Genomic DNA, 27304 nt, shown 5'->3' with positions numbered 1-27304 from the left:
TAAAGCTGCTAAAGTTATTCAGTCAAGAGCAGTGAGTGATTTTCTCGTTGTCTTTTGTTGTTTGATTAACATGAATGACACAGGTGACAGCAGGTTTATTAGGCTGAATACATTCTATATACTGACACGCATCCGAACTTTTTACATTCACTTAAGATAATAAACGACTGTTTATGTTTGCCTTGTATAGTTTAATTCTGAAACTTCATGTCAGATGTCAGAATTCTGATTTTTTTTTCTCGCAATTGCGACTTTATATCACGCAATTCTGACTTTATAACACGCAATTGCGAGTTTATATCACGCAATTCTGACTTTATAACACGCAATTGCGAGTTTATATCTCGCAATTCTGACTTTATAACACGCAATTGCGAGTTTATATCACGCAATTCTGACTTTATAACACGCAATTGCGAGTTTATATCTCGCAATTCTGACTTTATAACACGCAATTGCGAGTTTATATCACGCAATTCTGACTTTATAACACGCAATTGCGAGTTTATATCTCGCAATTCTGACATCTTTTCTCCGAATTGTGAGATAAGTCAGAATTGTGAGATATAAAGTCCAATTCTACGGGAAAAAAAGACAGACTTTTTTTATTTATTTTTTTACTCAGAATAGTTTATATCTCACAATTCTGACTTTATAACACGCAATTGCGACTTTATATCGTGCAATTCTGACTTTATATCTCGCAATTGCGACTTTATATCGTGCAATTCTGACTTTATATCTCGCAATTGCGACTTTATTTGTCAGAATTGCGACTTTATTTCTCACAATTCTGACTTCATATCTCGTAATTGTGAGAAAAAAAGTCACAATTCTGACTTGATATCTCGTAATTGTGAGAAAAAAAGTCAGAATTGTGAGATAAAAAGTCGCAATTATTATTATTTATTTATTATTCATTGGCGGAAACAAGCTTCCATAGAAAAGCGTATCTCGGAACAGAGTGAATAAAAAGTTTAACAGGCAATTAAGGCTTTAAAACGCATGCAAATAATAAACTTTAGTGACGACGAAGAAGTGCAATGTCACGCTGTGTTGCTAAATGTGATGACGTACGTGGCGTTGTTATTGGGACGGGGGCGCTGCGCCAGATCTGCAACTGGTAGAATGCACGATACTACGATCTCCGTACTCTTCGTTAATCGGTCACGATCTAAAATCGGTATCGCACACCCATAGCTGACGCTCTTATTTTGACCTCCTGAAAAACGGAGATCACTTTTCAGTCCAAATAAAGGCCCACTTACTCCACATTATGACAATAAAATCTGAATGCAGTCTTTCATTTTGACTTTATGTTAAGTACTGTAAGTAATGATATGATAGATATCTGTAAGTGATTCTCAACCAGGGGATGCTTATTAATATTATTAATATTAAGCCACAGGATAATTATTAATATTATTAATATATTAAAATAATTTCAATTGAAATAAAATCATATATAAACTGAATTTATTTTTTTATTTCTCCAATAACTATTTTATAGTTATTGGCCTTTATTCAAGAACATACTTTACAGTTCTAGAAACGTCTGGAATCACAAAATGAATGTTCATTCAATACATCAATACTACTAGTTTCCGTTAATAAAAAAAGTTTGAAAACAAGCAGCTTTGTCAATTAAAGCAGAAACACCAGAAATATCTTACAGTTGTCTACACCAGGTCCTTACTATACTTGTCAAAACAGAAAGTTCTAAATCCATATGTCCTGTTGTTGGATGTAGTGGAAATGCATGGAATGGAGTTTCTTCTGTTCAGAAATGAAACAGGTGTCGTAACGTGGCGCCACATCCAGTGTAGACAGTATCACTGATTATAATGGGCTTTGTCACGTCATGTGTGCAGACGTGGGTTTAACCTAAAAATATTGTGTTGGACAACAAGGGGGCCTTCGAGTCAAAAAGGTTGAGAACCACCGATCTACATCAATAACATGAGTCTTGCTTTAAGAACGATTTAGATTAATCACCAGTGTTTATTCACATCATGCATTCATTCATATCCATTCAGCATCAAAATGTGAAAATTTAAATACAAACTAATGATATAGAGATTGGGGTTTAAGAGATCTGAAAGATGGTGGTTTTATCATGGAGGTGTAGTAATAGAAGGAGAAGACGACGGCTGCATCCTTTGACACCTTCCCGACATCACTGCAGTTCATCGAGCACTAGTCGGCAGCACTCGCCCACTTTAGCCGGCTCAGAGACCCTGGCGTATTTAGAAATCTGAGAGTTGACACCCAAAGATCGAGCAAGGTCCTTTGCGGTGTTGTCCCCGGCCACTGTGGTCCCCAGGGCCACGAGCAGCCTGAAGACGGCCTCTTTGTCCTGTACGACCTCTAAGGCAGTGCTGGCCACTGACAAGCACTGTGCCTTGGCCTCGATCTCAGCGGGTTGACCGTACAACCTTCCAGCGTAGTTGAGCAGCAGGGTAGCCAGCGCCACGTGGATGTTCTTGTTGCAGACGGCGCGGAGGTCTCCGGCCCGGGACAGGACCGTGTCACGGTGCCCCAAGAGTAGAGCGCGGCCGTGGGACCCAGAGAAACAGTTGCAGAGAGTGCGGAGCGCCAGCATTTGATTTGCGGGCCTGCCTTCGGGTGTCATGAGACCCAGGAGATGGTTACAAAGACTGGCACCCTCTGTCCCGCCACAAAGCTGGGCATTGACTTCAGGATGGCGCACAGCCAAGCGCAGGATGTCCAACACAGGGAAGACAATGTCTGAGGAGGGAGATGATGACTGATTCAATTGATTGAGCTTTACTATAGTACAAAATATCTGAGTTACTTTTTCAAACAAGTAACACAAGTTACTTTGTTTTCCCATTTCATGACTGACACCTTTTCTGTCCTCATTTTGAGAGAAATCTTGATTAAATTGATGGTTATTGTAGGTTATTAGCATTTAGTTAGTATCTATTTTTTTCTTGAAGACATCTAGTAGATATACAACTAGATATACAACTGGCCCCAGGTTCCGAATCAAATGCTTCAAACAAACTAGTCAGGGGTGTCCAATCCTGCTTCTGGTGGGCCATCTTCCCGCAGAGTTTAGCTCTAACATACCTGACTAGTCGGTGTTTGTAATTCTGAAACCTTGATAATTGGTTTCATAAGGGTTGAAGGTAGCTAAACTGTGCTGGACCTTGACCTCCAGGAGCAGGATTGGACACCCTTGCCCTCCGTGATTCTTTGCTAAACATTGGTAGTATAGTGAATTGTTTATAAATTTTTTTTAATAAAGTAATCTCAATGTCTTGCCTTCTGGCCAGTGGCTAGTCCTCCAGAGAACACTGATCTGATCTGCTGTGGGCTGTTCCTGAATCTTCGGGTCTGAAACTAGCATTAACAACTTCTCCAGACAGTCCAATGCTGGGTCACTCAGCTTATGGTCCGCAGGAGCATCGTTGTTCAGCTCACGAAGCTTACCTATACGTGATATTGGGGAAATGTTATGTGGGAATACAAGAGAGGTTATTGTCAGCAAGTATGACATTATCGATTGAGCAGCCCGGCTCTCCAGAGGGGCCTGGACCACCCAATCACGAGGGTCCCACGGAGATGAAGTCAAAAACACTTCAATGCATACACACATATATTCATATATAGCAGGGTTTTTATAATTACGTTTAACAAAAACTAAAACAAAATAATTTCTTGAAATAAAATAAATATTAAAAACTTTAATAGTATCAATAATACTAAAATAACACTGCTTCACAGAATACCATGTTATTAACATTGTATTATGCTACTTTATGGCACTTTTTTGCCATTTTTCAACCCAACCTGAAAAGCCTGTGGGCCATCTTACATCTTAGAGCAGTAAAATTCGGATGTAAAAGTGTCACTTACCAAGAATCTGAGTGATATTCGCCTGTTCAAACATAACTCCATCGGTATTGGGGAAAAAGATGTTTGTTGTGGCTTTCTGGCGAGAGGAAGAGGAATAGGCACTGCCACCTGGAGAGGATCGAGAGGTACATTAGTGCACATGATCCACGTGTGAGTGTGGCGCTGTGTATTTGCACATATCTATGTATTTTACCAGTGAAAGGATCAGCTCCGCCTGAATGCACTCTGCCTGTGGATTCTGACCCGGGTATATACCGACCAGCTCCTGCACAAACAAATACAAACATCTCTCAAAACCTACAACAACCTTTGGTTTCATATTAGAAAATAACAAGTGCTATTCAAAAAAAGTTTACCTGTGAAAGGATCAACACCAAATCCTTGGCTGCCTTCTCCTGAACCTGGGATGTACCGCCCTGCACCTGAGAACACAGGAGGAATACAGTATAAAACACACTTCAGTCTTTACCTTCAACCGAACAAGGTGTGTGTACGTGAATATACACCACACCAGGTATTTATAAGTGATCCGGTTACCTGTGAAGGGGTCTGCGACCGAGGCGGGGGCTGGCCCAAGAGTCTGGCCTTTAGTGTTTTCGATGATGAAATTAGCCACCTGATCCAAGAACATGGGGCTCAGGTCATTCTTCTCCAGGAAGTTGTGAGCTACTAGCCAGGGGTCATCGGTCACATTATAAGGCAGCTTCATGGGTGGACCGCCCTCATTCACGTCGATGGTGAAGACAAAGTCGTACTCCTTTAGGCAAAGAAAGCACAGAGCTTACCAGATGATTGCAACTTGATTAGCTATGGTTTAACCTCTGTACAGTATCAACGTTCGACATTAAACAAAGATTAACTTCAAACCAATGACAGACCATACAAACTACAATCTACTAGTGTCTCACCTTGCCTTCATACATCACTCGCTTTGAACTTTGCTGAGAAGACCCGCCCACAACATCTCCAATCTTCACCCAGCGTTCGTCACTCATGCTCCACTGATACGCTTCAACATTAGAATCCTCCTTTATGAGCCGCGTCTGTCCATCACGATTCCCTAAAAATATGCCATAATACAGGGAGCAAACATTTCGATTTTATATAAACTTATAATCAGTGTTGGGTGTAACGCATTACAAGTAACTCGAGTTACGTAATCAGATTACTTTTTTCAAGTAACTAGTAAAGTAATGATTACTTTAAATTTGAAACAAAATATCTGAGTTACTTTTTCAAACAAGTAACACAAGTTACTTTGTTTTCCCATTTCATGACTGACACCTTTTCTATCCTCATTTTGAGAGAAATCTTGATTAAATTGATGGTTATTGTATTGTAGTTTGGCCAAAATATAGAACATTTGCTCAAAATTAGAACTTTTTTGTTTAAAAAATAAATAAAATAACAAGCCCAGCCCAGTTGATAATGCAAAAGTAATGTAACGCATTAAAAGTTACTAAATAGACCAGGTATTTACTTTTTAAAGGAGTTAACGCAATATTTTAATGCCTTACTTTTCAAAGTAACTTTCCCCAATACTGCTTATAATATAATACAACTAGTGCTGTCAACGTTAAGATTAACTGTGAAATTATTACATTATAATAATTGTGATAAAAGTGTTTTTAATTGCGATTAATCACAGAATAAATGTGTGATTAATCTAGTTTTTTTTTTTTTTTTGATTGACAGCACTAAATATAATATAATATAATACTTATATACACTACCTTTCAAAAGTTTGGGGTTGGTAAGATATTTTTATGTTTTGAAAAAAAAAAGTCTCTTATGCTCACTAGGGCTGCACTTATTTGAATAAGAATACAGTAAAAAGTAATATTGTGAAATATTATTACATTTCAAAATAACTATTTTAAAATGTAATTTATTCCTGCAAATGGTAAAGCTGAATTTTCAGCATCATTACTCCAGTCACATGATTCTTCAGAAATCATTCTAATATGCTGATTTGCTGCTCAAGATCAATTTTTTTTTATCAATTTTAAAAACAGTTGTGCTGCTTAATATTTTTTGTGTAAACAGGCATTTTTTTTTCAGGATTCAATCCTATCAGGATCAACATAAAGTTCAAAATAACAGCATTTATTTGAATTGAAAAAATATTTTGTAACTACATAAATGTCTTTACTGTCCCTTTTAATTAATGCCTTGGTAGATAAAAGTATGAATTTCTTTCAAAACTCCATAATCTTGAATGGTAGTCTATTTTATGTTTGTATACTTAAGATCCATTTTAAGCAAACACATCTGCTTAATGTTCTTGAAAACACTGCATGTGTACAAGGCTTACCTGGTTCACTAAGGTGTTCTCTCCCAGGTAAGTCCTCGACCTTGATGTCGCCCAAGTCTCCAGTCTTGGGATCGATGATGGCTTTGGAGAGCTCATCCTCAAAAGCCTGCACGTCCTGAGCACTTGCTACACGATCTTCGCTCTCAGTGAAGACACGGATAATGCCATCGCTTCAGAGAAACGTGAAACGCTCAGCCTTATGCAGGCTAATACATTGCAACTAGTTTAAATAAATGACACAGAAATAGTATGTATACCTGGCTCCCACTGCAATGTCTCCATTAGGCAGAATACAGCAGCACCACACTGACTGGGCAGGAAGACGGATAGTCTGGGAACATTCCCCTTTCCTCCACACCCTCAGTGTCCTGTCCTCTCCTGAGCTTATGAAGTCTTTGACAGGAAAAAAAAAGAGAAGACAATATGGGAGATTTTATGCACAAAAATGTATCAAACATACAACAAAACTAAAGGTAATCACCTTGTCCGTTAGGAAAGACAGCAAGGCTGTAGATATAGTTAGTGTGACCGTAGTAAATCTGCACGCATTCACCCGTCACCATCCACCGTCTTATACTGGCGTCATTACTGCAGGAGAAAAACTCCACGTCGTTTATCACCGCGAGCCCTCGCACACAGTCCTCATGACCTGCAGGACACACATTTCAAATATTTCAGTCAAACATTGCATTTCACCAGTGCCACAATCTTTACAAATGGTGACCCCTTCTGGAGAGCTGTAAAAACTAAACAAGCTCCACAGTTTCTATATTCAGCATCAATGTTGTTTTGTAAAAAGCATTAGATGTATCAGTTGTGCCAATGTACCAGTGTAGGTGTTCTCGCAGCGACCAGCTTTCCATAGCTTGATGGTCTTGTCAGCTGATCCAGAGAGCATTAAGCCCTGATCCGGTAAAATGAGCACGGCCCATACAGCAGCCGTGTGTCCCTGTGGAGCAGCAATAACAGAGGAAAACCAGTCAGCACATATTCACACTGTACTGGAATCGATTGCAAGCAATAACAGCGTATCTGATCTCCCTCTTAAAGAGACAGTGTGGGGGAGGGGGACACATTTAAGAAAAGCTGTGGTGTAAGGCTGCACGATGTGATTTTTATTTTTTTATTATTGCAATTACGGATAAAAATACCGATAAAAACCCTCCTGGTCCAATTTGGACAAAACATTTTTTTCTTTATATGTCAATATGACTATAATTATTATTACTAAATGAAATTATTAAACAAAAAATGAAATTGTAATATTTTTATTTTACTATTAAAAAATAGTGTAAAAATATAATACATTTATTAATATATTAAAATTAATAAAAAAACAAAAATTTCCATACTAATATATATTATTTATATTATCATCATTTCTTAATTTTAAACCATATTGCTTTTATTTTGGCAAAATAAAAATACAATTTTCGCTTCTCATAATGAAGTTTATTTAATGAAGTTTATTTAACAAAGTTCTGAAGGAGTACGTTCAGGTAATCCAACCAATCAGCGTAAGAAGAGACCTGTATTTATAGGCGTCTCTCACCTCTGTCCTGTGACAGAATTGCAGCATCTCTCCACCACTCCAACACAGAGCCCTCCCTTCGGACAGCACACTAAATATGCATACTTAAAGGAATAGTTGAGCCAAAAATGAAAATTCTGTCATTAATTTCTCACCCTCACATCGTTCCAAACCAGTAAGACTTTCATTCATCTTCGGAACACAGATGAAGATCTTTCTGATGATATCCGAGAGTTTTCTGTCCCTCCATTGGAAGCTACGCAACTACCACTTTGATGCTTCAAAATGTTCATAAAGAGCATGTTCATATCAGCAAACATAAACAGAAGCTCAACCAAGTCTGCTTGATGCACGAGAATGAACCTCATTGGTTCTTGCTGAAGCTTAAACTCACTGCGTAACACGAGAATTAACCTCACTGGCTCTTGCTGAAGCTCAAAAGCGCTGCGTAACACGAGAATGAACCTCATTGGCTCTTGCTGAAGCTCAAAAGCGCTGCGTAACACGAGAATGAACATCATTGGTTCATGCTGAAGCTCAAATGTGCTGCGTAACACGAGAATGAACATCATTGGTTCTTGCTGAAGCTTAAACGTGCTGCGTAACACGAGAATGAACATCATTGGTTCTTGCTGAAGCTCAAAAGCACTGCGTAACACGAGAATGAACATCATTGGTTCTTGCTGAAGCTTAAACGTGCTGCGTAACACGAGAATGAACATCATTGGTTCTTGCTGAAGCTCAAAAGCACTGCGTAACACGAGAATGAACATCATTGGTTCTTGCTGAAGCTTAAACCTGCTGCGTAACACAAGAATGAACATCATTGGTTCTTGCTGAAGCTTAAACCTGCTGCGTAACACGAGAATGAACATCATTGGTTCTTGCTGAAGCTCAAAAGCACTGCGTAACACGAGAATGAACATCATTGGTTCTTGCTGAAGCTTAAACCTGCTGCGTAACACGAGAATGAACATCATTGGCTCTTGCTGAAGCTCAAAAGCGCTGCGTAACACGAGAATGAACCTCATTGGTTCTTGCTGAAACTCAAAGTGCTGCGTAACACGAGAATGAACATCATTGGTTCTTGCTGAAGCTTAAACCTGCTGCGTAACACGAGAATGAACATCATTGGCTCTTGCTGAAACTCAAAGTGCTGCGTAACACGAGAATGAACATCATTGGTTCTTGCTGAAGCTCAAAAGCACTGCGTAACACGAGAATGAACATCATTGGTTCTTGCTGAAGCTTAAACGTGCTGCGTAACACGAGAATGAACATCATTGGTTCTTGCTGAAGCTCAAAAGCACTGCGTAACACAAGAATGAACATCATTGGTTCTTGCTGAAGCTTAAACCTGCTGCGTAACACGAGAATGAACATCATTGGTTCTTGCTGAAGCTCAAAAGCACTGCGTAACACGAGAATGAACATCATTGGTTCTTGCTGAAGCTTAAACCTGCTGCGTAACACGAGAATGAACATCATTGGCTCTTGCTGAAGCTCAAAAGCACTGCGTAACACGAGAATGAACATCATTGGTTCTTGCTGAAGCTTAAACCTGCTGCGTAACACGAGAATGAACATCATTGGTTCTTGCTGAAGCTTAAACGTGCTGCGTAACACGAGAATGAACATCATTGGTTCTTGCTGAAGCTCAAAAGCACTGCGTAACACGAGAATGAACATCATTGGTTCTTGCTGAAGCTTAAACGTGCTGCGTAACACGAGAATGAACATCATTGGTTCTTGCTGAAGCTTAAACCTGCTGCGTAACACGAGAATGAACATCATTGGTTCTTGCTGAAGCTCAAAAGCACTGCGTAACACGAGAATGAACATCATTGGTTCTTGCTGAAGCTTAAACCTGCTGCGTAACACGAGAATGAACATCATTGGCTCTTGCTGAAGCTCAAAAGCGCTGCGTAACACGAGAATGAACCTCATTGGTTCTTGCTGAAGCTTAAACGTGCTGCGTAACACGAGAATGAACATCATTGGTTCTTGCTGAAACTCAAAGTGCTGCGTAACACGAGAATGAACATCATTGGTTCTTGCTGAAGCTCAAAAGCACTGCGTAACACGAGAATGAACATCATTGGTTCTTGCTGAAGCTTAAACGTGCTGCGTAACACGAGAATGAACATCATTGGTTCTTGCTGAAGCTCAAAAGCACTGCGTAACACAAGAATGAACATCATTGGTTCTTGCTGAAGCTTAAACCTGCTGCGTAACACGAGAATGAACATCATTGGCTCTTGCTGAAGCTCAAAAGCGCTGCGTAACACGAGAATGAACATCATTGGTTCTTGCTGAAGCTTAAACCTGCTGCGTAACACAAGAATGAACATCATTGGTTCTTGCTGAAGCTTAAACCTGCTGCGTAACACAAGAATGAACATCATTGGCTCTTGCTGAAGCTCAAAAGCGCTGCGTAACACGAGAATGAACATCATTGGTTCTTGCTGAAGCTTAAACCTGCTGCGTAACACGAGAATGAACATCATTGGTTCTTGCTGAAGCTCAAAAGCACTGCGTAACACGAGAATGAACATCATTGGTTCTTGCTGAAGCTTAAACCTGCTGCGTAACACGAGAATGAACATCATTGGCTCTTGCTGAAGCTCAAAAGCGCTGCGTAACACGAGAATGAACATCATTGGTTCTTGCTGAAGCTTAAACGTGCTGCGTAACACGAGAATGAACATCATTGGTTCTTGCTGAAGCTCAAAAGCACTGCGTAACACGAGAATGAACATCATTGGTTCTTGCTGAAGCTTAAACGTGCTGCGTAACACGAGAATGAACATCATTGGTTCTTGCTGAAGCTCAAAAGCACTGCGTAACACGAGAATGAACATCATTGGTTCTTGCTGAAGCTTAAACCTGCTGCGTAACACGAGAATGAACATCATTGGCTCTTGCTGAAGCTCAAAAGCACTGCGTAACACGAGAATGAACATCATTGGTTCTTGCTGAAGCTTAAACCTGCTGCGTAACACGAGAATGAACATCATTGGTTCTTGCTGAAGCTCAAAAGCACTGCGTAACACGAGAATGAACATCATTGGTTCTTGCTGAAGCTTAAACCTGCTGCGTAACACGAGAATGAACATCATTGGCTCTTGCTGAAGCTCAAAAGCGCTGCGTAACACGAGAATGAACCTCATTGGTTCTTGCTGAAACTCAAAGTGCTGCGTAACACGAGAATGAACATCATTGGTTCTTGCTGAAGCTCAAAAGCACTGCGTAACACGAGAATGAACATCATTGGTTCTTGCTGAAGCTTAAACGTGCTGCGTAACACGAGAATGAACATCATTGGTTCTTGCTGAAGCTCAAAAGCACTGCGTAACACAAGAATGAACATCATTGGTTCTTGCTGAAGCTTAAACCTGCTGCGTAACACGAGAATGAACATCATTGGCTCTTGCTGAAGCTCAAAAGCACTGCGTAACACGAGAATGAACATCATTGGTTCTTGCTGAAGCTTAAACCTGCTGCGTAACACGAGAATGAACATCATTGGCTCTTGCTGAAGCTCAAAAGCGCTGCGTAACACGAGAATGAACATCATTGGTTCTTGCTGAAGCTCAAAAGCACTGCGTAACACGAGAATGAACATCATTGGTTCTTGCTGAAGCTTAAAAGCATTGCGTAACACGAGAATGAACATCATTGGCTCTTGCTGAAGCTCAAAAGCACTGCGTAACACGAGAATGAACATCATTGGCTCTTGCTGAAGCTCAAAAGCGCTGCGTAACACGAGAATGAACATCATTGGTTCTTGCTGAAGCTCAAACGTGCTGCATAACACGAGAATGAACCTCATTGGCTCTTGCTGAAGCTCAAAAGCGCTGCATAACACGAGAATGAACCTCACTGGTTCTTGCTGAAGCTCAAACCTGCTGCGTAACACGAGAATGAACATCATTGGTTCTTGCTGAAGCTCAAACGTGCTGCATAACACGAGAATGAACCTCATTGGCTCTTGCTGAAGCTCAAAAGCGCTGCATAACACGAGAATGAACCTCACTGGTTCTTGCTGAAGCTCAAACCTGCTGCGTAACACGAGAATGAACCTCATTGGCTCTTGCTGAAACTCAAAGTGCTGCGTAACACGAGAATGAACATCATTGGCTCTTGCTGAAGCTCAAACCTGCTGCGTAACACGAGAATGAACCTCATTGGCTCTTGCTGAAGCTCAAAAGCGCTGCGTAACACGAGAATGAACCTCATTGGTTCTTGCTGAAGCTCAAACGTGCTGCGTAACACGAGAATGAACCTCATTGGCTCTTGCTGAAACTCAAAGTGCTGCGTAACACGAGAATGAACATCATTGGCTCTTGCTGAAGCTCAAAAGCGCTGCGTAACACGAGAATGAACATCATTGGTTCTTGCTGAAACTCAAAGTGCTGCATAACACGAGAATGAACCTCAAAAGCACTGCGTAACACGAGAATGAACATCATTGGCTCTTGCTGAAGCTCAAAAGCGCTGCGTAACACGAGAATGAACATCATTGGTTCTTGCTGAAGCTCAAAAGCGCTGCGTAACACGAGAATGAACCTCATTGGCTCTTGCTGAAGCTCAAACGTGCTGCATAACACGAGAATGAACCTCATTGGCTCTTGCTGAAGCTCAAACGTGCTGCGTAACACGAGAATGAACCTCATTGGCTCTTGCTGAAGCTCAAACGTGCTGCGTAACACGAGAATGAACCTCATTGGCTCTTGCTGAAACTCAAAGTGCTGCGTAACACGAGAATGAACATCATTGGCTCTTGCTGAAGCTCAAAAGCGCTGCGTAACACGAGAATGAACATCATTGGTTCTTGCTGAAACTCAAAGTGCTGCATAACACGAGAATGAACCTCAAAAGCACTGCGTAACACGAGAATGAACATCATTGGCTCTTGCTGAAGCTCAAAAGCGCTGCGTAACACGAGAATGAACATCATTGGTTCTTGCTGAAGCTCAAAAGCGCTGCGTAACACGAGAATGAACCTCATTGGCTCTTGCTGAAGCTCAAACGTGCTGCATAACACGAGAATGAACCTCATTGGCTCTTGCTGAAGCTCAAACGTGCTGCGTAACACGAGAATGAACCTCATTGGTTCTTGCTGAAGCTTAAACGTGCTGCGTAACACGAGAATGAACCTCATTGGTTCTTGCTGAAGCTCAAACGTGCTGCGTAACACGAGAATGAACCTCATTGGTTCTTGCTGAAGCTCAAACGTGCTGCGCAACACGAGAATGAACCTCATTGGTTCTTGCTGAAGCTTAAACGTGCTGCGTAACACGAGAATGAACCTCATTGGTTCTTGCTGAAGCTTAAACGTGCTGCGTAACACGAGAATGAACCTCATTGGTTCTTGCTGAAGCTCAAACGTGCTGCGTAACACGAGAATGAACATCATTGGTTCTTGCTGAAGCTCAAACGTGCTGCGTAACACGAGAATGAACATCATTGGTTCTTGCTGAAGCTCAAACGTGCTGCGCAACACGAGAATGAACCTCATTGGTTCTTGCTGAAGCTCATACGTGCTGCGTAACACGAGAATGAACCTCATTGGTTCTTGCTGAAGCTCAAACGTGCTGCGTAACACGAGAATGAACATCATTGGTTCTTGCTGAAGCTCAAACGTGCTGCGTAACACGAGAATGAACATCATTGGTTCTTGCTGAAGCTCAAACGTGCTGCGCAACACGAGAATGAACCTCATTGGTTCTTGCTGAAGCTCATACGTGCTGCGTAACACGAGAATGAACCTCATTGGTTCTTGCTGAAGCTCATACGTGCTGCGTAACACGAGAATGAACGTCATTGGTTCTTGCTGAAGCTTAAACGTGCTGCGCAACACGAGAATGAACCTCATTGGTTCTTGCTGAAGCTTAAACGTGCTGCGCAACACGAGAATGAACCTCATTGGTTCTTGCTGAAGCTTAAACGTGCTGCGTAACACGAGAATGAACCTCATTGGTTCTTGCTGAAGCTCAAACGTGCTGCGCAACACGAGAATGAACCTCATTGGTTCTTGCTGAAGCTCATACGTGCTGCGTAACACGAGAATGAACCTCATTGGTTCTTGCTGAAGCTCATACGTGCTGCGTAACACGAGAATGAACCTCATTGGTTCTTGCTGAAGCTTAAACGTGCTGCGCAACACGAGAATGAACCTCATTGGTTCTTGCTGAAGCTTAAACGTGCTGCGCAACACGAGAATGAACCTCATTGGTTCTTGCTGAAGCTTAAACGTGCTGCGTAACACGAGAATGAACCTCATTGGTTCTTGCTGAAGCTTAAACGTGCTGCGTAACACGAGAATGAACCTCATTGGTTCTTGCTGAAGCTCAAACGTGCTGCGCAACACGAGAATGAACCTCATTGGTTCTTGCTGAAGCTCATACGTGCTGCGTAACACGAGAATGAACCTCATTGGTTCTTGCTGAAGCTCATACGTGCTGCGTAACACGAGAATGAACCTCATTGGTTCTTGCTGAAGCTTAAACGTGCTGCGCAACACGAGAATGAACCTCATTGGTTCTTGCTGAAGCTTAAACGTGCTGCGCAACACGAGAATGAACATCATTGGTTCTTGCTGAAGCTTAAACGTGCTGCGTAACACAAGAATGAACCTCATTGGTTCTTGCTGAAGCTTAAACGTGCTGCGTAACACGAGAATGAACCTCATTGGTTCTTGCTGAAGCTTAAACGTGCTGCGTAACACGAGAATGAACCTCATTGGTTCTTGCTGAAGCTCATACGTGCTGCGTAACACGAGAATGAACCTCATTGGTTCTTGCTGAAGCTTAAACGTGCTGCGCAACACGAGAATGAACCTCATTGGTTCTTGCTGAAGCTTAAACGTGCTGCGCAACACGAGAATGAACCTCATTGGTTCTTGCTGAAGCTTAAACGTGCTGCGCAACACGAGAATGAACCTCATTGGTTCTTGCTGAAGCTTAAACGTGCTGCGTAACACGAGAATGAACCTCATTGGTTCTTGCTGAAGCTTAAACGTGCTGCGTAACACGAGAATGAACCTCATTGGTTCTTGCTGAAGCTCAAACGTGCTGCGCAACACGAGAATGAACCTCATTGGTTCTTGCTGAAGCTCATACGTGCTGCGTAACACGAGAATGAACCTCATTGGTTCTTGCTGAAGCTCATACGTGCTGCGTAACACGAGAATGAACCTCATTGGTTCTTGCTGAAGCTTAAACGTGCTGCGCAACACGAGAATGAACCTCATTGGTTCTTGCTGAAGCTTAAACGTGCTGCGCAACACGAGAATGAACATCATTGGTTCTTGCTGAAGCTTAAACGTGCTGCGTAACACGAGAATGAACCTCATTGGTTCTTGCTGAAGCTTAAACGTGCTGCGCAACACGAGAATGAACATCATTGGTTCTTGCTGAAGCTTAAACGTGCTGCGCAACACGAGAATGAACCTCATTGGTTCTTGCTGAAGCTTAAACGTGCTGCGCAACACGAGAATGAACATCATTGGTTCTTGCTGAAGCTTAAACGTGCTGCGCAACACTAGAATGAACCTCATTGGTTCTTGCTGAAGCTTAAACGTGCTGCGTAACACAAGAATGAACCTCATTGGTTCTTGCTGAAGCTTAAACGTGCTGCGTAACACGAGAATGAACCTCATTGGTTCTTGCTGAAGCTTAAACGTGCTGCGTAACACGAGAATGAACCTCATTGGTTCTTGCTGAAGCTTAAACGTGCTGCGTAACACAAGAATGAACCTCATTGGTTCTTGCTGAAGCTTAAACGTGCTGCGTAACACGAGAATGAACCTCATTGGTTCTTGCTGAAGCTTAAACGTGCTGCGTAACACAAGAATGAACCTCATTGGTTCTTGCTGAAGCTTAAACGTGCTGCGTAACACGAGAATGAACCTCATTGGTTCTTGCTGAAGCTTAAACGTGCTGCGTAACACAAGAATGAACCTCATTGGTTCTTGCTGAAGCTTAAACGTGCTGCGTAACACAAGAATGAACCTCATTGGTTCTTGCTGAAGCTTAAACGTGCTGCGTAACACGAGAATGAACCTCATTGGTTCTTGCTGAAGCTTAAACGTGCTGCGTAACACAAGAATGAACCTCATTGGTTCTTGCTGAAGCTTAAACGTGCTGCGTAACACGAGAATGAACCTCATTGGTTCTTGTGGTCAAGAGAACATGCTTGAGCTTCCGTTTACCACAACGTATGTGTGAGTTGATGAATGTTTATATGTGAATAAAAGCCTAAATTCAATCTGTTCATCATATAAAGCAATCGTGTCTCTTCAGAAAATTTGGACTAAACCGCTCAATTCATATGGATTAGTTGTACGATCTCTTTATGAACATTTTGAAGCGTCAAAGTGGCAGTTGCGTAGCTGTCAATGGAAGGACAGAAATCTCACATATTTCATCAAAAAGGTTTGGAACGACATCACGTGAGAAATTGACGACAGAATTTTAATTTTTGGGTGAACTATCCCTTTAACTCTATACAATTGCATGTACAGTAAGTGTGAACTTGTGAAAACAATTAGGGAAGATAGCCTGCACATGGTCCCAAATGGATATTGGACCTACAGTGGTGATCCCAAGAACCCTGGCATTTTACCTGTAAAGTCATCATGCACTTCTCTCCGAGCCAGACTTTGGCTGTAGTGTCCCATGAGCCACTCAGTATTGTGCCAAATTTGCCAGCTGAGAGTGTGCAGACTGTAAACACACACAAAAACAGCAGGAATGGGTACAGAAATAATTCCAAGAACATCTGCATGCAGTTAAACCACTGTAATAAATAATTAGCAGTGGACAGTACCTGTGTTTTTGTGGCCCTTGAGGGTGAACAGAGGGTCTGGTCGGTCTAGTGAAAACACACAGATGTTGTTGTCGTGTCCTCCAGTGGCGATGAGCCCTCGGGGATATGTTTCATTCGGAGCGATGATACACACACAAGACACAAAGTTTGAGTGCCCGTTCATGCAGAGCATCTCAGTAAAGGCCTGGTTTTCACTGCAACAAAATACAGAAGAGTTAGCTATGTTAACAGTGTTTATGTCATTTTTAATAGGACTGTTTTTATTATACATTTAAAATGTATCCTTTATACACTACTATTCAAAAGTGTTAAAGAAGTATCTTACTCAGCAAGGCTGCATTTATTTGATCAAAAATAGAGTAAATACAGTAATATTGTGAATTACAAAACAACCATTTTCTATTTTAATATAATTTAAAACAGAATTAATTTCTGTGATGGCAAATCTGAAATGTCAGCATCATTACTCCAGTCTTCAGTGTCAAATGATCCTTCATAAAACCTTCTAATATGCTAATTTGCTGTTCAAAAAAATATTGTTATCAATATTGAAAACAGTTATTCTGCTTAATATTTGTGTGTGAAATCTTTTCTTCTGGATGCTTTGATGAATAAAAAGTTTAAAAGAACAGCATTTATTTGAAGTAATAATTTTACTTTATTTTGAAAAAATAAATAAATACTGACACCAAACTTTTGAGTTGTAGTGTATATGATTTTATTTATTTGTTTTACTTATGTTTTGTTTTTAATATTTGTCTAATTGAATATGAATCGAATCCAGAGAACGCTTAGAGAAGTTTAAAGGGACAGTTCACCCAAAAATGACAATTCTGTCAACAATATGTATTGACTTTCTTCGGTGGATCACAAAAGGCAAAATGACACCCTCAGTCACCCTTTACGGCCATTATATGAAACAAAATATTATGCAGGAAGAAAGAAAACCCATACGAGTTTGGAACAATAAGACAGTGAGTAAATAATTTCTTATTCATTTCGGGTGAACTATTCCTTTAACGTTAACGTTACATTAGTGGAGTGTAGTATGTCAGGAAACCAACACCGGTCAGTTTCGTTTCAGATATGATGCTCATGAGTTGGCAAATTTCACTTGATTTGGCAGCCCATCTCAAAACATTAACTCTACAAACTGTAAACCGCTTAGCTTAGTAACCGACGGAAACAAAAGTAAACAGGGTAACGATAGTATACACAGCAGCAGCAGCAGCAGCAGGAGGAGGAAGCTGGTGGAGATGTACCTCGGGTTCGGTACCCAGAGCCGAGCGGTTCGGTCTCTGGACACGGACACAAAGGCTCCGTCCGGAAAGGCGGCAGCGGCGAGACCCCTGACATCCATCTCGTGGGCGGGCAGAGAGCAGCGCAGTCTGTATGAGTTACTACCGGACATTATTACTGATGAAAGACAGCGATCACTGCACGCACTGACACAGCAACACTACACACACTGCATGACGGGAGAACATTCGAAAGAATAAAAGTCCCGCTATCAATTCTTATTCTGCCATACTGTTAGCACATACATTTGTAAAACACATAAAACATTTTACGAGTATAATATCATATGTATGTAAATAATATTTAAAATGAGAATCATTTTGAATATAGACTTTTAATATAGAACAACTGTCGATTAATAGAAGACTTTAAACTTGTTTTTAAGATATGAACTTCAACCCGGAAAAGCTAGATTGAGTTGATTTTTTTTTGTCCTCGGATGAGGTGAATCTGTCAAAATCATGTCCACAAATAAGAGGATAACGCTTATATTTGGAGGCTTTATTGCAGCTGTGGCTGTGGCTTTTTATCCTATATTTTTCCACCCTCTCACTCACTCTGAAGACTACAGTAAGTCTTTATCACTGACGTTAGTCATTATGACACTGCATATGTGTTGTTGTGGTTTGTTTATGTAATCTAAAATAACATCACGTTCTATTATATTGCATTTTGTGACTCAGTAGTCTTATCAGTATCAGTATCAGTTTCAGTGCAGGTAAGTTAGTGAAAGCATTAATGTTAAATAATAGACTATTTGTGAAGAATTTATACTGTACGTCACTGACTGACTGTAGAATGTTTTGCTGTCTTTTTTTTTTATCTACGCTGAATTAAATGGAAACGACTTCTATTTTTAAAGTAACGTTACCTTAATAAGACTTTATATTATAATAAAAAATAAATAAAAAAAATAACATTGATTAACGTTACGTGAAATAAAAAAACATGTAGCCTACTAAAATAAATTAATATCTATATATATATTTTAACGTATTTTATTTCTGCAAGCTGCCGAATGACATAATTTCTCATTATTTAGCTTAAATTGAAGTACTGCAATAACAAACTAAATAAACTAACTCTAAAAAGTAAAACTTAATAAAAACTATACAGACATTTAAAAACAAAAACGAATAAACATGACAAAAACAATTACTGTAACTCAAATTAAAATAAAAGCAAATCATAAAAATATAATCTAATTCAAAATATTAGCATGTTTAAATAATACATCAAAATACCACACTGAGATTAAATTAAAAAACGATATTTATTATTGTTTTAAACATTTAAAACATAAAATAAAATGGGAGCTCAAACAAACAAAAAGGAAAGCCAAAAGTAAAGTGGAAGGGTCTTGTTTTTGTAAGATTCACCAAATAAAAAGTTGTCTGAATTCTCTAGAGTCTGAATTGTTGTTCATGTGTTTACAGAGCAGGTCCAGAAGACGAATCGAACTGGAGTCAATCAAGCAGATGTGCAGCCTGTTGGTAAGTCATGCTCACTCTTTATGATATCTGTAAAGTGTTGTGAGTTTGATTTATTACACTGTTAGCAAGTAGAACTGTATATAATATAGATTCTAGTACATAGCCTACTACAGTTTATTTGCATTAGGCCCAAATGAATGCTATTTAACGGACAATAGTTTCTTTATATGATTGTCCTGTTATGTGTCCTATTTGAATTAGGTGTGAAGATCTGGTCTGATCCCTACAAGCCAAAATCATGATTCCAGTGATACTTGTGTGGATGAAAACTGAATGAATAAACATGAGGACTGATGTGTAACTCAGTTGAGGAGGATTGCGTATTTGCGACACACTTACAATAGCTTTTTGCCACCATGCATCAAATGAGGCTTTACGGGTGTGAAACTAGAATGACTAATCAACAATGTGTTGCTTTGTTAGTCAGCACTTAAAAATATTATGTTCATGGATCACTTTAATGACTTGTGTTAATTAATTCTGGTGTATGTACCGAGTGACATAATGTTGCTCTCTATCTATTATGAATAAAATATCTTGGAACTGTTCCTCAACTTGCCTATTTGTTTCACCAAAATATGACCACTAGATGGCGGTCACACTTCATCTTCTGGGAAGAATATTTTCAGACCTTTGGTTATAGTTCATCAAACACAAGTGAGAAACCTCTATTAAATACCTCAAATCTGACACAAAACCTTTGTTTTCTGTTAGTATTGCTATTTGCACACAGGAGACTTTTTTTGTGTGTTAATACCCCTAGTAAAATTTGATTTATTTCATACTAAGTATACTACAAATCCGTTAACATATTTACTGTCATATATTGCTTGAGACTTACTGAAATAAATATTATAATTAAACTTTATGTGGAGTACTTCTTTATTGCAAAATGCACATTTCTTAATATTAAGCCTAAAATGTGTTTTAAAGTTACTATTAGTAAGGATAGTATGATCTCTGTATAATATCAGCCTTTAAATACAATATATTTAAAGTGTACCTAAAGTATACTTGCAATAGTTCCACTTTAGCAGAATCAAATATACTTAAGTATATCTTTAGTTGGACCTCAGCTCTATTTCCGGTTAACTAAAGTGCCTTAAGTATAAAAATTTGTTATTCCAATTTAGCAGACTTTACCAATTTAGTATACCAAATGTACAATTGCAGGGTATTTATATTAAGTACATAAATATGTAAATGTATGTGTAGTATACTTAGCATAAAATTAATGTGTTTCAAATACATTTGGGTATTAATAGGTAACAAATGTAATTTTCACTAGGGACATTTCCACCACTAAACTGTGCTTTTGTAATAGTTCTGTTGCTATTGTTCCTGATTAGATTTAATGTGTTACTTTGGCACTGAGAGTTGGGAGAGACATTTGGCCCTCAAAAGTTTCAAAATCTGTAACCTGAGAGCAGCACACCTCAGCCAGGACCCTGCGCCAACCAAGACCTGTTGTCATGGCAGCGGGACCGGGACAGCACCTGTGCATCGACGAGGCCCAAGGCCCTGCCCCTTTTTACCGAAGCGCTTTGTGTGTGAGGGTCCAATGAATGAGATCTAGCACAGGCTGAACACAACGTTAAGTACGACACGAAGATATCATGCTCAGCCGCTTTACATATAGCAAATTAAATATTAAGTACACCAGGAAAATGTTTAACCTTTGCGTTGCTAGCTTGCTATTTAACCATGTGTGAGTGACCTACAGTTGCTTCAGGTGCTTTGTCAATGGCATTGTGTCTGTTAAAATGAATGCATGTGAGAAAGGAACGGAGAAGAGACAGAGGGGGTTTACTAAAGGATGCAGAGTCCTCTGTCCCGCGGGACCTGCCGCATATCCAAGAACTGACATAATATCTCCTCACTACCACAAAGAGCACATTGCTAACCCTCACTCGAGAGCCTGCCAGCGCAGCAGCTGCCAAACGCAATAACACTTCACCCCCCCCCCACCCCCGCTCCCCATTAACTCAACCAACTCCATTGTTTATGGGATGTTGTTATTGTTGGTCGCCATTCAAAAAAACAAAAGAAAAACTTAAGGGCCCCGGCCATTCGGACAACCCGAAGTGAAGAGAAGCGGAGGCTGAGAAAAGCGCAAAATTCCTCTCATTCCTCACAGATTCCTGAAACGACGACAAGGCCTCGGATGCGAGCAGAGGCCGCCACAATGGGGAAACGTTAAAAAACTGTGCTAGAGCGACCAGAGCAACATTCTTGAAGTTACCCGACAGGCCTCTAAACAAGATCGACGGAATCCTCCACATCAGGCCGTGCGTGGAAAATCATTTTTCAAGTGCGCTTGTGGGCTTTCATCCTCCTTAAGGAATCGAGGTTTTCATCAGGTTTAGTTGTGAAAGAGTTAAACACTCATAGCGGGGAGTCAGATGGCTGTTTCATAAGTCACTGTCTCTGTTGCGGCTCTATTGTACAGCTGTCCACAGATTGTGCTGCTTATATGAACTCAGGAGACAAACTTGAAGCCTCTTTTGCACTTTTCTAACTTTTTTTATCAGCAATGGGACGCGAACCGACGCTCCAGCCAAAAGCTATTGGGAAATGTCAGAAATGATTTCCATTGGGAAAAACAAGTACTCAGATGAAACCAAAATCAGACATGGATAGATCCATAGTTGGTGTTTGTATTTGAAAGTATTCCCTTACAAATTAGAAGTATACTTTTAAGTTCATTTTATTAAGTAAACTTGAGTAAAACTCAAGTGCATTTTCTACATATTCTTGTAGGTACATTTAATATTCAGTAATATTATCGATTTGACTACACTGACACTGATGGATGAGAACGAAACTTGAACTGAATTAAGATGGATGATGACACTATTGTCTTCTGTAAAGCTGCTTCATAGCTGATTCGACTTTGTTTCATTTTGTCAACATTGAAATGACTGGAGCTGAATAATGACAGTGTTGTCTTTTTAGAGCTGGTTTACGGCAGAATTTGAATGAAGTTTTTACATTGATCATTAGTTTTCTGTTTATTACTGTGAAACGGCTTTGAAACAATCTGTAAGTGTGTTTCAATACTTAATGGCAAGTTTACCAGTAACACGTTTTTTTCTTTTCTATAGCAACTATACTGTGAATGTAACTACAAGTGAACTTATAATTATACTGTTAATCTACTAACTATAGTAGTCCAGTATGTATCTAGCTCACATTTTAGCTTATGAAAGTACACTTTTACTCTCAGTAAACTACTGGGCCCGTATTCATAAAACATCTTAATGCAAAGAGTAGCTCCTAGTGACAAAATTCTTAGAAATGTGGGCGTTTACTCTTAAAATTAAATAAAAATCTTAGTAAAGAAAAAAGTCATTCAGAAAGCATCTTAACCCTTAAAAGAGGTCTCAAGGTCAAATTTGTTAGGAGTACGGACGAGGACTTTTAAGAGGCTTAAGAGTTTCTTTAGCAGAGGTAAAAATGGCATGTGAAATGTGTTGCAGACACTGGATGACAGTGATTTTAATAAGACGCTATAGATTAGATCGTGCAGGGATCATGTTTGTGAAGGATCTTATTAGAGACATCTCCGACACAGCGCAGAAATGCCATAGCGCCAGAAATTACAGTAATCACTACATTAAGATATTTGGCAGCAGTGATGATTTGGGTCTGTCACAACCTTCTGTAAGCAGAGTGATCACACAAACAATTACAGCACTTTCAGAACCTCTTATTGTGTCGCAGTTCATTTCGTTTCCACTGGACGTTCCCACCTTGCAGGCTCAAAAAACTGCATTTATGAATATAGCAGGCTTTCCTGGTGTGCACAATCAGGGGGAATGAACCGTTAATGATTTATTGAGGGTTTTCACAACACGTCATCAATCCGGAAGTCGGCCATTTTGGAGGCACTGAACGTAAACAATGCCACTGAGCTGAATGGACTCGCAAATTTGGCTTATTATTGCTGCTGAAAAATGGTCGTGTTTTGGTCTGTACTAAACGGTCGTACCGGGAAAAACATTTGGAGTTCTATAGACTGCCAAAAGTCAAAGAGAAGAGTGCAAAAAACTGAGGAAAGATGGCGTTTGTGGTTGAGAGAGGCACAGCATCAGCTCATCAACCACATGTGTAAATGAAGCGTTGACTATGGCTAAAATGTTGACGTAAAGCAGTTACCTATGGCTACGTTCACACTGTCAGTCCAAATCCGAATATTTTTGTATCCGATTGGAATCTGATCTAAAATGATGTCCACACTGTGTATCGCAACTTCAGATCGATTTGTGTGTCCATGCAGCTCTTTCGTTTTCCGGAATATCTGCATTGGTTTCTATGGCAATGACGTTGCGTTGATGGAGGGGTTTGCATTTGCAATAGAGATGTTATCTTATTTAAATTTTACAACATGGAAATGTGTAGCCGCCGCGCTGGACTACTGCGTCTTGAGCCTGCTAGAACTGTAGGAGGCTGGTATGCACAGCTTTTTTCCACGCTCTTGATTTCATTATAATAATTTTCTGCTCGTCCGGCACTTTGCAACAACACAGCCTTGTTTCGGCAGCGACTTTCAGCATGTTTCCTATAACAACGTCTGACGTTCACATTTTACGTGGCGTGAGAAAGTCACATAAACCATGCGAAATCCGATCAGAGCGTTCAGACTGAAATCCTTTTCAAATTACATATCAGGAAATCGGGATCATGCCTATGTTCCCACAGCCCTATATTCCCACAAATGGCCTACCCCTGACCCCACCCCTAAACCTACCCGTAACTGGGGTTTAGACAATGTTCCCACAAATGGCCTACCCCTGACCCCACCCCTAAACCTACCCGTAACTGGGGTTTAGACAAATCGTAAAAAAAAAAATTCTTAGAAATGTGGGAACATAGGGCCGTGGGAACATAGGGTTGACCCCAGGAAGGCCGCTTCAGTCTGAACGCTCTGATCGGATTTCGCCTTGTTTCGGCAGCGACTTTCAGTATGTTTCCTATAACAACGTCTGACGTTCACATTTTACGTGGCGTGAGAAAGTCACATAAACCACGCGAAATCCGATCAGAGCGTTCAGACTGAAGCGGATTTCCTGATATGTGATTTGAATAGGATTTCAAACCACACATGGATGTAGCTTGAAACGGATTTCATGTGATTTTTTTTTGCTGTCCACGTTAGCTAATTCTGATCAGATTTCAATCAGATATGAACCAAAATCAGATTTGGACTGACAGTCTGAACAGACTGTCTATGTCAGGATAAGAAATAGAAGGAAGAATTGTCGGGTTGTCAGTCCACGACTAAGAAGCTAGCTCGTTCGGATCTTTACCACTTAACTTTAGTTTGTCAAAATGTCACGCTCTTTCCTGCTTACTAAGTCATTCTCTATATGATTTAGCAGCTTCCACGTGTTTTTCCATGGTTTAGATATCATAAATTAGTGTAACAATGTGTTCAGTAGTACATAAACAGTGCAATCCATGTTGTTGTTTACATCCGAGTATCTCCAATATGGCCGCACATCCGGGTAACTGACCAAACCGTTACGAAGGTGCAAACACTCTATTATTAACCGCTATAAGCTCCCACGTCTGCTTCTTGCCCCATGCTGTGACACCCGGCCCGAATTTTCCTTTTAAGGATGGCCTTGTATTCATCCACTAATTGGGCTAACAGTAAATACTGTTCCTCTGTCCAGTCGGGCTTTCTCGTCCTTCTTGTTTTTGATTCCATGTTTGCTACATTAAAACCAATTCAAACCACCACTTCAATAGACATGCCAACAATCAGTGTAATTGGAAAGAGTGGAACATTTATCATTCTAAGCCAATCAAATACCTTATAGGAAATTAACAGCATGGTAAATAAATAAAAAACATATATATAATGTGTGTGTGTGTGTGTGTGTGAGAGTAGACCCTATATATATATATATATATCACTTTTTTTCCCTTCTTGGACAACCAACCAATCACAATCTTTTTAAGCGAAATTAGGAGTTTTCTGAGAGGATTCTTAGAAACTTTAAGAATACGGGCCCTGATCTTTATACTGAAAGTATACATCCTTTAAGTGACCTTAACATCATATTTATAATTTACTCACACATGTGTATCTGTTTCTGTGTGGGTTAATAGCACTGTGTTCAAAAAAGATCAGGTTCAGTTCTCCCAATGTTACTGTAAGCTTTCCCATCCCAAAGTTAGCCTACTCTCTTGACTAAACTTGAACATTTATGTTTATCAGATCAGTATATACTGTAAAACATGCTGGAGTACTACCTAAAAGCAGCAACCAAAAATTATGAAAAAAGTGTGATTTTTGTATTATTATTTAATAGGTTGCTCTTTCAAAAGGGTAAACACAATTCAAGTACATAATATAATACTAAATTGTACTTTTTTTAAGTATATCTTGATCAAAAGATTAAGTACAAGTACAGGCCATATAGACTCTTCTGTACTTATAAGCCAAGTTTAAGTATAAATGTAAGTGTATCCAGAAGTACATAGGCTGAAACTATCCTCTAATATTATTAGTTTAAAAGAGGTATACTAATAGCACACTTGAATAAACTTCTTTTTTGTAAGTGTTCAATGGTGTGGGGAACTGAAAGCAACATTTTTCCAATTAAAGACAGTTGCATGTCATGTTTTTACTGTTGGAGTGTCAACAGCTGCAATTAATCAAACCGAATCACTACCATTCTTCGATTCAGTTTCAGTGATGCCATGACTCTATTTATACATTCTGCTTTTAATTACTTACTCATTAGGTGTTTTTGTTTTCCACACATTTACAGCTCACCGTGCTTCTCTCTCCTCGAGTAAACGTGTACTCACACGCTGTTAAAGCAACACACCTACCAAAGCATGACTCACATTCTTCATCCCCAATGATACTATTCTCAAAACAACATAATTGGACCGATTGTTTCACTCTCGGGTTACCAGCGAAAGGAGCCTTGTGGAAACAGACAGCATAAGTATTTGGTAATGTCTGGGAAAATGAGCTCTGGGAGGCTTTGCTAGCTCAGATGGCACATGCCAGCCATCGAGGGGCTTGTTGGGAACAGGAGGAGAATCTTCAGCATGAGAAACACAAGTGCAACTCGTTAATGAAAAGCTAATGGGGTGTATATGTGTGTGTGTAACTGTTTACCACCTGTGCTGAATCACTGAGCAAAGCTGCAGTCGGAAGAAAGTGGCATTTCTGTTTTCCAGTCATTTTTAATTTACTAAACATGCACTGTTAACAAAAGTTGCTGCCTTAAATTTTTAAGTACAATGAACTTGGATGTTTGTCATTTCAACTTAAATTTCATTAAACTGACTTTTAAATAGTTGAATCTTGTATAACTTATACAAAATGTTGAAAACTGCTTAACTTATTTTGATGAGTTAAAGCAATGTAAGAACATATGTTGTCATAACTTATTGATCATATAATGTTTTACAGTGCAGAAGACAGCAATAGCAAATGACAATGATCCAGCAGCCATATCACCCTGTAGCCCAAGACTGGTTGCCCACTGAAGCTAAGCAGGACTGAGCCTGGTTAGTACCTGGATGGGAGACCTCCTGGGAAAACTAGGTTGCTGCTGGAAGAGGTGTTAGTGAGGCCAGCAGGGGGTGCTCACCCTGTGGTCTGTGTGGGTCCTAATGCCCCAGTATAGTGACGGGGACACTATACTGCCAAAAGAGCACCGTCCTTCGGATGAGACGTAAAACCGAGGTCCTGACTCTCTGTGGTCATTAAAAATCCCAGGATGTCCTTCGAAAAAGAGTAGGGGTGTAACCCCGGCATCCTGGCCAAATCTGCCCCTTGGCCTCTGTCCATCATGGCCTCCTAATCATCCCCATACACTGATTGGCTTCATCACTGTCTCCTCTCCACCAGTAAGCTGGTGTGTGGTGGGCGTTCTGGCGCAATATGGCTGCCGTCGCATCATCCAAGTCCAATCAGACTGTAGT

General features: G+C 40.1%; 2 protein-coding genes across 2 annotated transcripts; one reads left to right on the top strand and one right to left on the bottom strand.

Moving 5' to 3' along the window:
* Positions 1–1490: 1490 nt before the first annotated feature.
* Positions 1491–18056, bottom strand: plaa (phospholipase A2-activating protein). The gene is made up of 14 exons (XM_084403985.1): positions 17822–18056; positions 16560–16753; positions 16356–16456; positions 7025–7145; positions 6678–6845; positions 6454–6589; positions 6197–6366; positions 4791–4942; positions 4420–4639; positions 4239–4304; positions 4076–4147; positions 3883–3990; positions 3289–3456; positions 1491–2748 (listed from the first exon to the last, which is right to left on the bottom strand). Exons 1-14 carry the CDS (start codon positions 17968–17970, stop codon positions 2177–2179), a joined length of 2397 nt encoding a protein of 798 aa, XP_084260111.1. The 5' UTR covers positions 17971–18056; the 3' UTR covers positions 1491–2176.
* Positions 18057–18247: 191 nt separating this feature from the next.
* On the top strand, positions 18248–19899 carry smim20 (small integral membrane protein 20). Its single transcript, XM_084403989.1, has 3 exons — positions 18248–18428; positions 19295–19351; positions 19553–19899. Exons 1-3 carry the CDS (start codon positions 18320–18322, stop codon positions 19591–19593), a joined length of 207 nt encoding a protein of 68 aa, XP_084260115.1. The 5' UTR covers positions 18248–18319; the 3' UTR covers positions 19594–19899.
* The last annotated feature ends 7405 nt before the right edge of the window (positions 19900–27304 follow it).

The sequence above is a fragment of the Rutilus rutilus genome (assembly GCF_951802725.1).
Source record: "Rutilus rutilus genome assembly, chromosome: 3".
Classification (NCBI taxonomy): domain Eukaryota; kingdom Metazoa; phylum Chordata; class Actinopteri; order Cypriniformes; family Leuciscidae; genus Rutilus; species Rutilus rutilus.
Note: the sequence above shows the minus strand (reverse complement) of the source record. Positions and strands in the feature narration are given on the sequence as shown.